General features: G+C 45.3%; 1 protein-coding gene across 4 annotated transcripts in view; it reads right to left on the bottom strand.

Moving 5' to 3' along the window:
* Window positions 1–1,062: 1,062 nt before the first annotated feature.
* Window positions 1,063–11,479, bottom strand: part of Tanc2 (tetratricopeptide repeat, ankyrin repeat and coiled-coil containing 2) — a 444,589-nt gene continuing 434,172 nt past the window's right edge. For all 4 annotated transcript variants that reach the window (XM_071603168.1, XM_071603166.1, XM_027946338.2 and 1 more), the window contains 2 exons: window positions 10,783–10,883; window positions 1,063–8,795 (listed from right to left, as the gene is read on the bottom strand). In XM_071603168.1, coding sequence (XP_071459269.1) covers window positions 6,842–8,795; window positions 10,783–10,883 — 2,055 coding nt within the window. In that variant the 3' untranslated portion in view covers window positions 1,063–6,841. The remainder of the gene's footprint in view (window positions 8,796–10,782; window positions 10,884–11,479) is intronic.

Here is an 11,479-nt window from a genome sequence, read left to right as displayed (position 1 = left end):
TTGCTTCTACTCTGAGTGGCTGAGTATTTTTTAAACTAATCATTACTCTCTTCCTTTCTTTCAATGTCCCATTAATTCTTTAAAAGCTGGGTTTTTGCCAATCACTTAACCATTTTGGATTTTTAAAAAATAACTGAGTTTTCAGGCTGAGCAGGTAGTTCTTCCCAGAGTCATTTCTTCTCTTCGATTCTGGTGTCCAGGCTGGGATGGCCGTGCACAGCCTGAAATTCTCCTGCTTCCCCAGGCTTCGGTTGTTTGGGAACTGGATGTAGGTTCCCAGCAGGAATGTTTGTTTAGCATGAGCTGATGTTTAGAAGAAGTGGTCTCTTTCTTTGCTCGTCCCTGAAGTAGACAAAGAGGTTGTGGTCAGGCAGGAAAGGCTGCAGGGCCACTTTTATTATTATTATTTTTTTAAAGCTATGAAGCCAGGTTTAAGAAACCTGCAACTTCTCCATTCACAAGGCAGTGGCCTAGCTCTTTATGTGGTGAGGATCGGAAGTCCTGTCAGATTTCTGAAGGAAAAACAAAACCCCTGGAAGCCATGGACCTCTAGCTTTGACCAAGTTAGCCTTTGGCTCTACGGTGCAGGATGCCCCTCCATCCTTGGGCCTGCCATCTTTAAACCTGACAGCAGGGCTGGCAACCCACTGCACTCTTGCATTTTGGGAAGGTGGTTGGGAGCAGTTTCAACCATGAAAAATGCAAGAGGGTAAGGGTGCAGTGCTCCCTCGGCACAGCCTCTGCTGAAGAGAACCCCTCTTGCTATGAAGCAAGTAAGCCTTTGCTGAGCAGGCCCAGGTACCGTTTTTTAGTGCCCACAGCTCCCTTGAGTGCCCGTCAGTGTCCAACTCCAAGGAGTGCTAACTTGACAGGTGAATAGATGCAGGAAGGGGCGACTCATCCCACAACAGACAAGCAATCACCAGGGATCTGGCCTTAGCCTTAACCTGCCAAATTCTTCCTTGGGGGTGGCCTCCTCAGCACTGCAGTGGCAGCAAAGGTGAGCTTAGGAGTCAACTCCCTGGAGAGAGCATCATGGAAGGAGAAAAGCGCAACACCAAGTTTTTCCAAGTGTTAACCATTTATAAATAAGTACATTTGCTTTCATACATACAGCTCATTGTACAGATGACGCTCTGTATACATGGGGCAGGAAAATGCATTCATTTGAACTTTTCACATCTATCTCACACAGCTCACATGTACAGACAATAAAACTGCTCAAGCAAGTACAGCAAAGGAAAGTGTCTTCCTTAATTACGGGGCTAGAGGCCTCGTCTGGGTGTGGGGCATCCCCACTGCACGAGTTCACGACTGTGTGGTGTTCAATATATCAGGATAGAGAACAAACATGCACTGGATAATATACTGTACAGAGAAAGTCCTTTACATCTGAGTTATAGAAAACCTAAAGGAAAACTAAGTGCATTAAAGCTTTTTCCAGCAAGTGTCTTGAAAGGACAGCAAAGAGGAAGAATCAAAATCATATTAGTACAAATCACTCTTTAATTGTAGACTGTACATGTCTGTACTAATTAAAATCATCTTGGATTTGGAGGAGACAGAACAGAGATACAGATGCTGTGCTAGATGGAAAGGAGGCCATGCCTGAGAATGGCACCTGCCCTGAGCCTGACAAGGAACTGGCCCCACTCAGCAGGAATCAGCCAAAGGTAAATAACAACAAAAACCCAGAACAGGAAGTGTGACTTACAGGATTTCCAAAATAATCTGTGAATGGAGTGGAGATCTGGAGCCAGCATCTCTCTCTCTCTTTTCTTACCCCAGTAAATTGGTACACAGTAAGGCAGGTACATTCAAGTACTGAATTTTGCAGAATTTACTCTGGTCCTGAGGACTGACTGAGTGAGTTGAGTCCTCCTTGCCAAATTTCCTGGTTAATGGTTAGCAAAGAAAAATTCAGCCAGTAGGTGCTACAACAACTAAGCAGCTAGGCCACTTCCTGTCCACAGAGTAGGTCTATCTTAAAAAACGAGAGTGATGCTGGCCTGCATCCATATGCACCCAGCCACAGCCTGACTGGTCAGCTTAGTGTAGGCATCACAGAGTCAGCAGGAGGAAATGAGATGACGGGGTGAGGAAACATGAAAGTAACACTTGATTTTTGGTGTCCAATTATGCATTCATTTGGTACTGACTTTCAAAGCTCTGACTGTGGCAATCATGTGGCCACAAGCATCTCAGGGTGGCTCAGCTGCTGTGAGGCATTGGACACCGAAATGAAGGTTACCAACACTTCAGCCCTTGAGTGGTCTGTATTATAAAAGGAGTTGATGAAGACCCAGTGATAATTCAAGTAGCTCCACACAGTGGCTCCACCAGCCCCATTGTGCTTGTGTCCAGGCTCCCAGCCAGCCACCTTTTCTTGGGAGCAGCCAGAGCTGAGTTCAAGGCATTGCATGGTGAAGGTTTCCATGACACGTCTTTGTAGGTAGCTCTTACCCCTAAGCCCTTTTGTTCATTGTTGTTAGTCATGGTAGATGGTCGGTCTGGAATTCCTAGAGAAAAGCAGCCTCACCTCTCAGCAAGCATGCAGCAGGGTAGCAGCCCTCTTCGTGGAGGCTGCAGCAGGCTGCCTTTGCAGGTCTGCTTCTTGAGAAGTGGGCAGCCTGAGGACACACAGGTGGGGTGGGCGAGGCTGCTGAGCACTGGGAGCCTCAGTGGGAGATGGGGCACAGGGGTGGGCACATCCTGCCCCTGGGGGGAGCATGTTCCGTTTTGTGGCAAAGATTCAATGAGCAACTGGTTTTGTCCAAGGCATTTCTGCAGTAGAAAAATAACTATCTTTGAATCAAACCACCCAACTATAACACTTCTGGAGTTACAAAAGTTGGTGGCTGAGAGGAACTGAGAGGAGGGATGTTCAGGGGGGAAGAAAAAGGTCCTCTGCATACCCATCCATCCACCAGAGCAAGGGAGCTCTCTCCGGCCTTCTCCCAGCCTCTGTCTGGCTGAAGGTCCAAAGCAGATAGTGTTGTCTGTCTTGCTATAACTGGCATGAATACATGAAGACCCCTTCCAGGTCTGTGTTCCCTTCTTCCTGAACCTCTGAATCTATGGGCCTGCCTGCTGCCCTGGAAGCGGCTCCTCAGGAGGGGATGCTGCCATTTTTTTTTTTTTTTTGCTACCAGACAAATGTGGTGCAGAGCCACAGCGACACCTAGTGGTAAAGCATGGTGAAGCACAAGTGACATCCACATATCCACTGTATGTGACTAAATCTCAAGGAAAAATACTTATGGATATTAAATTAGACACTAATTAATTTTTAATTTTTCTATTGGGTACATCTCCGGAATATAAAAATACCAATATTTAGAGGGGTTCATAAACTACTATACAATATAAGGACTGAGAACACCTTTCTCTAAGCTGTTCTGTTTATAATAATTTAGTAAAAGTGTTTAATAATCCAGGCTTAACCAAAATTGGCAAACTTGTATACCTGGACATTGACTATACACGATTCTAATTAGTGGAGTTTTCCTGAGCCATCAAGTTTAAGCTAAACACATCTAAAAAGAGGGCGCAGGGGAGAGGAACAAGAAGGGTTTGTGCTCTATTAACTTGGGACTTTAATAGTGCACATCTGCAACCCAGACAGATACAACAGCAGATACAAAATGGTCTCCATTTTGTCCATGCCAAATTCTCATGTTACACAGGTTTTCCCTTTACTTTGTAAATAAACATTAATTTTTAATTGTTAACTGTGTGCCTTACTGATCCAGTAAATAAAGTAACCATGTCTCAGGAGTCCCTAAGAAAATTGCTGGAAAAGCACTTTAAAATCACTGCAAATATTTTTTGTATTTAAAAATTCTTAATCTTTTTGATGCTTATATACAACAGTTATTTCTTGTGCTATAAATGTTGTGATCCACTGCTTGATTTCTTTCTTTTCCTTGTTTTTTTTTCTTGAAAAATACACTAAAAGACAAGAGCGATTCTGCTTATTTCTAATGAAGACACTACTCACAATTAAATATCCAGTATTTATCAGAGTTACAAATTCAAACAGTAAAGTGCACCCATTTATAGACAGGATGTGATGGAAACCCATTAGTGCAAGGATTCTAGGCAAATGGAACATATAATTTGGTGAGAAACCTATAAGCTGAAGTTGTCACCTCTGTCTCCATTTCAGGGAGTGATGTGAATTGGGTGAATGGAACTTACCAGGTTCCTTTGAAACATTTCCTCCCACCTGAAGCCAGACATTAATTCGGCAAATGTTTGTTGCTGTGGAAGGGGTATCTCTAAAATACAGTACTAAGATCATCCCATGGCAGTGAAGTAGCAAAACAGGGCACAGGCAGTCTGCTTCCAAGGAAATACCTTGTCTCTTGCCCCAATTAACTCCTGTTGGCATTTTCTGATCAAAAACAACTGGAGTCCAAAAGTGATATCTACACCCTTTTGCATGGATAAAATAGAAATTGCATTTTGACTATGACATTTTAGATTTCTTGCCTGATAGGGTGTAGACCCCGAATCTCTTTGTTTGTATTGGAAAACCTAGAGGAGACCCTGGGGAGAGGTGGCATCAATGGCATAACTGTAAAATCATGACTTGCCTCCCCACCTGGACAGACAAGTGCAGGTGGTATGTGTTGTTTAATAAGCAGGGACACTTTTCTAATAGACTAAGAAATTCTTCAAAATGTAGCAGCTCCCCACTAAGAGGTGGTTAAAATGGGATGAGATGCAAATAGACCAACAGGCCTGAGGCCTGGCCAAAAAGACACCTGAGGCTGCTAGGTTCCTAGCTACAGGCTGATACCACTTCATCTTCTTCTTTCCTTTTTTTGGGGTGCTGGAAATCAAACCCAGGGACTCACACATGCTAGGCAAATACTCTACCACTGAGCTACACCCTTAGCCCACACTTCATCTTCCCGATGAGGGATGGAGAGAGATCGATGGGTAGAGGCCACTGCTGCCCACCCAGGTCTAGTTGAGTAGCAGGCAGTCTTTACACACCAGGTGAAAAAGTGTCTGGGTCTTCAGTTGGCCCCATTGTTTGCTTCCGGCACACAGAGGTGAATCCTGGCCTGTTCAGGCTTGGGACTTGGGGCTCAGGGGTCCATCTATTTGGTAGGATCTTAGTCAGTAGAGATGTTTCTGATCTCAGCTTTATGCTCCCCATGTCTTAATGATCCTTTCTGAATACTTTAACTACAAACAGGTCTGGTCACAGTTGGATTTTATTCAGGAAACTGCTCTTTCTGTAGCCCTTTACTAACAGGAGCAGAATGATTCCTAATAGCAGAGAACTAATGCTCTTTTGTTGTATTTCAGCAGGTTAGTTTGTCGGGTGGAGTTTCTTAATTGAGTGCAGCCAGTGCCAGGACTGTGCTAAGGCTTTGGTCACAGTGGTATTGCTGTCCATTTCATGGTGGCCTCCATCACTCAAAGGTCAGGTGAGCGAACAACCACAAGACCTAGAAGATGTGTAGACAGTGACTATAGCAGAAACCTGCCATCTGTGTTGTGCCCCAACTCAGGGCTAGAAGACAGGGCAAAAAGGGGTCCGTCTTCACCCTGAAACATTTTTTGCTGTGTATGATTTTTAAATATCACCCCCATAAACACTCCTAGAAAAAGAAAAAAATTCCTCTAATAGTAGAAAATGAAGCTACAGATCTCAAAATGGAATTAGATAACAATAGGCATGGAATGCAATGGCCCTGGGTAGAAATCCTGGCAATCAATCTTACAGTCCCAAGAGAATCCGATTAGCTTCTCAAAGAACCAAGTTCCTCATAACACCATCTGGGTTCGAACAAAGAGGGCCAACAGAACAAAATCTGGCTCTAGGTGAAGATACAGCTAAAAGGCTTATTGTACCAGCCAACCTTCAGGAAGCTCGCTTTTTGCAGAATCAAATGTTCAGTGTTTCAGGATCTAAAATGTAGACTTTTTTAAACACAGACTTTCTATAGCATTTCACCGAGAATTCAGAACAATCTTTCTTTTCTCACCCTCTCTCTGTGTGTTTATTCCCTTCCCTACCCCTGGAAAATCAGATCAGTAGATTAAAATGCCTCTTAGAAAACCAATGTAGTGACATTTTAAATAATTATTTTGCGCACCCCCCCAACTTTTTTTGGCAGTGCTGGGGACTGCACCCAGGGCCTTGTGCATGCTAGGCAAGTCTCCACCTCTGAGGTATATCCCCAGTCCCTTTCTTCCAGTTTAACAGACTTATTTCTTCTCTCTCTCTCCCTCCTTGATTCTTTTACCCCACAGGAAGACCAGTAATAATGCAAATGAACATTCTAGATCTGATGACTGCACGGAGCTGGCTGACAGTCTGGGGGAAGAGACCATGGCACACAAATGCACTGGGGCTGGCTATTTGGATAACACTGGATAAGAATGCAAAGGCAAAGGGGCATCACACTCTTTCTAAAGTTCCTAGAAGAAAACGAACAAGAACATCTTACTTTTTAAAAAAGAAAAAAAGACATTTATACAACAAGAACATCAGTGAAAGCGATTGTCTCCTGGAAAAAGCTGACCAGTATGTCTGATCTCCCTGGGTTAAAGCACACAGCACAAAAATCTCCTCGTTGGCATCTGAAGAGAGGGAGAGAGCATGTGGCTGGGGCACAGACCAGAGAAACTAAAGTTCTGGCTCACCAGAGGCCAGCTTCCCAGTTGGCTGCATGCAAAGAATTTCAGCATGTGGGCTGCCACCTCTGAACACCACACAGAAACTACATGAGAAATTAAGCCAGAGAACTACCTCAAATGTGGAAACCAAGCCTGAAAATGTGCAGTGAAAACATATGGGTCTCACTCCAACAAATGTCTTTTAAACATTAGACTCCACAAATGGTCTCTTTGGTTTGATAGGGGATGTCTGCCCTTGTCGAGAGTCCCGGGACAACTGCCTGTACAGGTTGTCCTGGTATGCCTGAGCCACAGGTAGGGTCCGAGCCACCTTCACATCAGGATAAGAGGAGGCCTGGCTGACTCTCTCCAACAGGTCTCCACGGGACCCATTAGCCAGCATCCCATGGGGGCTATAATAATCGTCCTCCAGCAAATGGCCATTCTGTGCATTGTTGGTTTTGTTATAAAAGGCAATGTTGCTGATGGATGACGGTGGACTGAAGGACTCAGGCTGAGGCAGGCTGCCTGGAGACGTGGGACTGAGAACAGTATCCACTGACGACACTGCCCAGGTCCGATTCTGCTGGTGAAGGTGGGGGTACTGTTGAGTCCGGGCTGTTTTATCTATGATCCCCATGAATGGTGTGGTCCTGGATCGAGTGGGCTCACTGGGGTAACCTCCCTGAGTGGGAGACACTGGTGACAGCTCATCACATGACCTATCATATGCCGGTTTCAGTGGGATTTCCATTTGCTGAATTGAGGAAGAAGGCCGGAAGGTAGGAGTTAGGTTGGAGGTGGATGAGATGCTATTGCTAGATGGAGAGAAGCGAAGGCCCACGCTCTGGGAGTGCAGCAGCGGCCTGGGAGTTGGTGGATGGGGTTTGATTTCATTAGGGTTGACACTGATAGGTCTTCTGATTAAATGTGACACATCAGGGGAACCTAATTGGCTGGAGGAACGCTCCAGATCTAGTTTTGAGTGACAGACTGGGTAATAGGATGCTGATTGGCTACGCCCAATCTGGGGTGTCTGGCTGTATCTCATACCACCACGATATGCTGAGGAAGGTCGCTGTGGAAGATCTTCTTTGGTTAACCCTCCATGCTGACAGATGGCACCTGCACTCAGGCTGGCTTGGACATGCTGCACAGGCCTCCCATCTCCTACAATCCCCCCAATTGACCCTTGATAAACCAGTCGGCTCTGACTGACTCCTATGTCTCCTTGTGAAGACTGGTATTTACTGGCCATTGAATGGGTGACTTGGCCGTAGGCTCCTGTGGGGATGACAGTGCTTGAATGAACTGCTGAGCTGGGCTGGTTACTTCTCACAATCTGGGCCTTGGCAGGCTGGAGCCTGAGCCCTTGCTGGGGAACTGCCACAGGAAGCTGAGGCATCTGGTAAGGACGCTGGGCCATCTTGGATAATGGAGATTTTGGTCTGCCAGGAAGCTGACTAACATTTGTTTCCTGCTGATAGCGCACGGGTGAACCAGATTGGGATCTATAGACACTCATGCTTTCAGCTGGAGGGCTGGCCCTATACTGAGGGCCTCGGCGGAGTGGGGAAGGGGGAGGGCTTGGGTATTCTTTGCCCTGCCCTCCCACAGGAGGGGGGCTAAACCGATAAGATCCACCCTGATGAGCTGGGGAAGTATGTGGTGGACTAGGCCTGTAATGAGAATTCTGGTGAGTTGGAGAAAGAGCAGGTGAGGTGGACTGATATCCCTGTCTAGTGGGAGAACCTACAGAACTATTGGACCGGAAGTCAAAAACCTGGTGAGAGCCAAGAGGTGAGCTAGAGATGTAGGCTGAATCCCGATGGGCTGGAGAGGAGGGTGGGCTCTGGATTATCGGGAGCCCCTGGCTGGGCCGAGCCTCTGTCTGGAGGCCGATGGAAACATTTTCTACATCCTGTTCCAGGTATTCCTCCTCGAATATATCTTGTACAGAGTATACATCTTCATTCTGTGGTTCAGGTTCTGTTTCTTCTGGTAGCTGCTGCTGAGGTTGCTGCGGAGGCGGCTGCTGCTGCTGCTGCATCTGTCTACACTCCTCTTCCACTCTCATCAGAAGTCTCTGGATCTCGCGGTTGTTTGGACACAGCTTGATGGCCTCGTTCAGGTCCTCTAAGGCTGCTGCAAACTGTCTGCTTGACAAAACGCAAACATAAGGATGGGAGTTATTCTGAATCAACAGGAATCACCAAGAGTTGAAAATATGGTTACTATTTTGGAAAACTCTGGTGGCATCTGTAGAAGTCTGGGGTGATTTGGTTTAGTTAGTTTTTTTTTTTTTTTTGTGGTACTGGGAAGTTAACCCAGGCCCGCTTACCACTGAGCTCTATCCCTAGCCTGTTTTAAAAATTTTATTGATTTATTTATTGTACTGGGGATTGGACTCAGGGATACTTGACCACTGAGCCACATCTCCAGCCCTATTTTATATTTTATTTAGAGACAGGGTCTCACTGAGTTGCTTAGCACCTTGCTTTTGTTGAAGTTGGCTTTGAACTTGCAATCCTCCTACCTCAGCTTCCCAAGCTGCTAGGATTATAGGTGTGCACCACAACACCTGGTTAAATTTTATTTTGAGACAAGATCTCACTGAGTTGCCCAGGCTGGCCTTGAACTTGTGATCCTACTATCTCAATTTCCTCAGTGCACCACCATGTCTGGCTAGTTTGATTTGTAAGGAAGGAAACAAGTAGGCTGTCATTCAAAAAGAATCTGGAATGATTCCCTAGACCTTTCACCCTCAATCTCCTTCTGGCCTCTCTGGGGTTAGTGGAGAAAAGTTCCCACTGTGTCAGTCCAGCCAGGCCCTTCAGAAAGATTATCTTGGTGCCCAAATACACATCAGAAGTATGAGGGTTGAGTTGTCATTTACAGTGTCACTGTCAAATAACTTAGGAACAAAACAGTAACTCTAATATTAAAATACCTTGCTGATCAAGCAGAAAACTTTCTTTTATATTCTCAATATTTTGGCTTTAAATTTCAGGCCTGTTCCGCTCTAAGCAAGAACCCTGTCCTCTGCCCTTTCTACCCCTCATCCCACAGCACTGCTGTGTCTCATTCTGCTACATCAAAGCTGTCAGGGATTAGGCTTGCTGATAGGTAAATCAGGTTGGAGCTGAGCTTACCCCAAACAGATTCCAATTTACAATGAGAAAGTGAACTTTGAAGAGATATTCCCATCCTCTCTATTAACACTGCCTGGCAAAGCAGTGAGTAGCAGTGATTAGCCTTGTGGGAAAGGAATAAACCAAAGGGAAAAAAATTTAATAGTAAAGTTTCTGTGAAAACTTTGTTACACTAGCTAGTTAAGATGAATATCACTGCCACTATCATCGCTTGACTCAGTCTGGGTTTGATTTTCATGGCCATATCATATCCGCCTGGTCATAGCAGTGAACCCAAAGCAGTTCTTTCCCATGCAGAATTTGAGAGATGGTGGGGAGCTGGGTAGGAGGCATCAAGGGCAGTGATAAGTTATCCAAAGGACAATGATGGCAGGTTCTAGGTCCTTCTGGAGGCTTTTGTACCTAGTGACCATTCAGTAGATGGGCATGAGGAACTGAGGACAATATTTCTCTTGGCCCTCCTGACTCTCTGTGTGTATGTGTGTTAGTGGTGGTGCTTTAGGTGAGGAGAAAGGTTGATGCCCACCAGATTTGAGGAGAGCCTCAGAGGGAAGACAAATAAACCAGGGGTTTCGGAAATGTCTATGAAGAGAGGAGCCTGTGATGGTCAGTTAGTGATCCACTCTGCTTTTCCTTTAAAAGGGTCAGTAGAATATTTTGATTAAGTGATTTCCTCTTTAAATCATTAGTGTCTCTTTGTGCTCTCTGATTTGTGGTTGAAAAGTGACACATGGCAGAGGCTTCTTGGAGGAAAGTGCCATTCACCATTTTACTTTTCTCCCAAAATAAGGTTTTGGTCTCCATATCCCAGAAGATTTGCTGATCTTGAGCTGAGTGCTGCTACCAGAGCCATCCCCAAGCCTGGCCTAAGAGTCCTCAAGGAGAGACATATTTGGGTACATATGCCCCAGGGTGGCCTACATTGCCTTGGCCAGCTTTTCAGAAAAGAGACCTCTTGCTTTTCACCCTTTCTCTCTCTCTCTTTCCTCACCTGCTGCTGCGTTTTGCCCTTGCTCTTGCATAGTAAGCTTCATAAGATTTCGGTTTCAGCTCCAGGGCCTTAGTAGCAAATTCCTCCGCCATTCCAAAATCCTGTCATTACAATAGGTGTGCAAGTGAGTCATTGAAGAGATATAAAAAATAGACAACTTGGGAATAAAACAAATTATATGTACATTTTTTTGACATTTCTGGATGGAATACCTGGGATTCTGGACATGCCTGCCATGGTTCTAGCCACTGGTCCACAGACTAAAAGTTTCCTTGTGCCTGCAAATGTTCACTGGACTTTATGGCCCAGAGTATTACAACACTTTTAATCTGGCCTTTTTCTGCTTTCTAGCCAAATTCTTTTTAGCCCAGAAGCCAAATGTCAACCCTTCACAGTGAAGCTCCTGAAGTTGGAAACTTAAATTCGTTACACATACTTATGAGGCAAACAGCAAGACATTACCACCTCAGGTGGCCCCTCATCTTACCCACACCATCCTGCTGTGCCCACTAGTCCTTGGTTTCCTAACAGACGAGTGAAAATGTGTCCTATGGAATCCAGGAGGAAGGGGTCTGAGTAAAGGCAAACTGTACCGACTACGGAAATGGTATAGGGATGTCAGACAAACCTGGGCTCAGTTCTCTGGTTTGCATCATAACTCCTCAGAGAGTACTGTGTATTTTCTCACCCATACTTA

The sequence above is a fragment of the Marmota flaviventris genome, chromosome 17, assembly GCF_047511675.1.
Source record: "Marmota flaviventris isolate mMarFla1 chromosome 17, mMarFla1.hap1, whole genome shotgun sequence".
In the NCBI taxonomy this organism is placed as follows: domain Eukaryota; kingdom Metazoa; phylum Chordata; class Mammalia; order Rodentia; family Sciuridae; genus Marmota; species Marmota flaviventris.
Note: the sequence above shows the minus strand (reverse complement) of the source record. Positions and strands in the feature narration are given on the sequence as shown.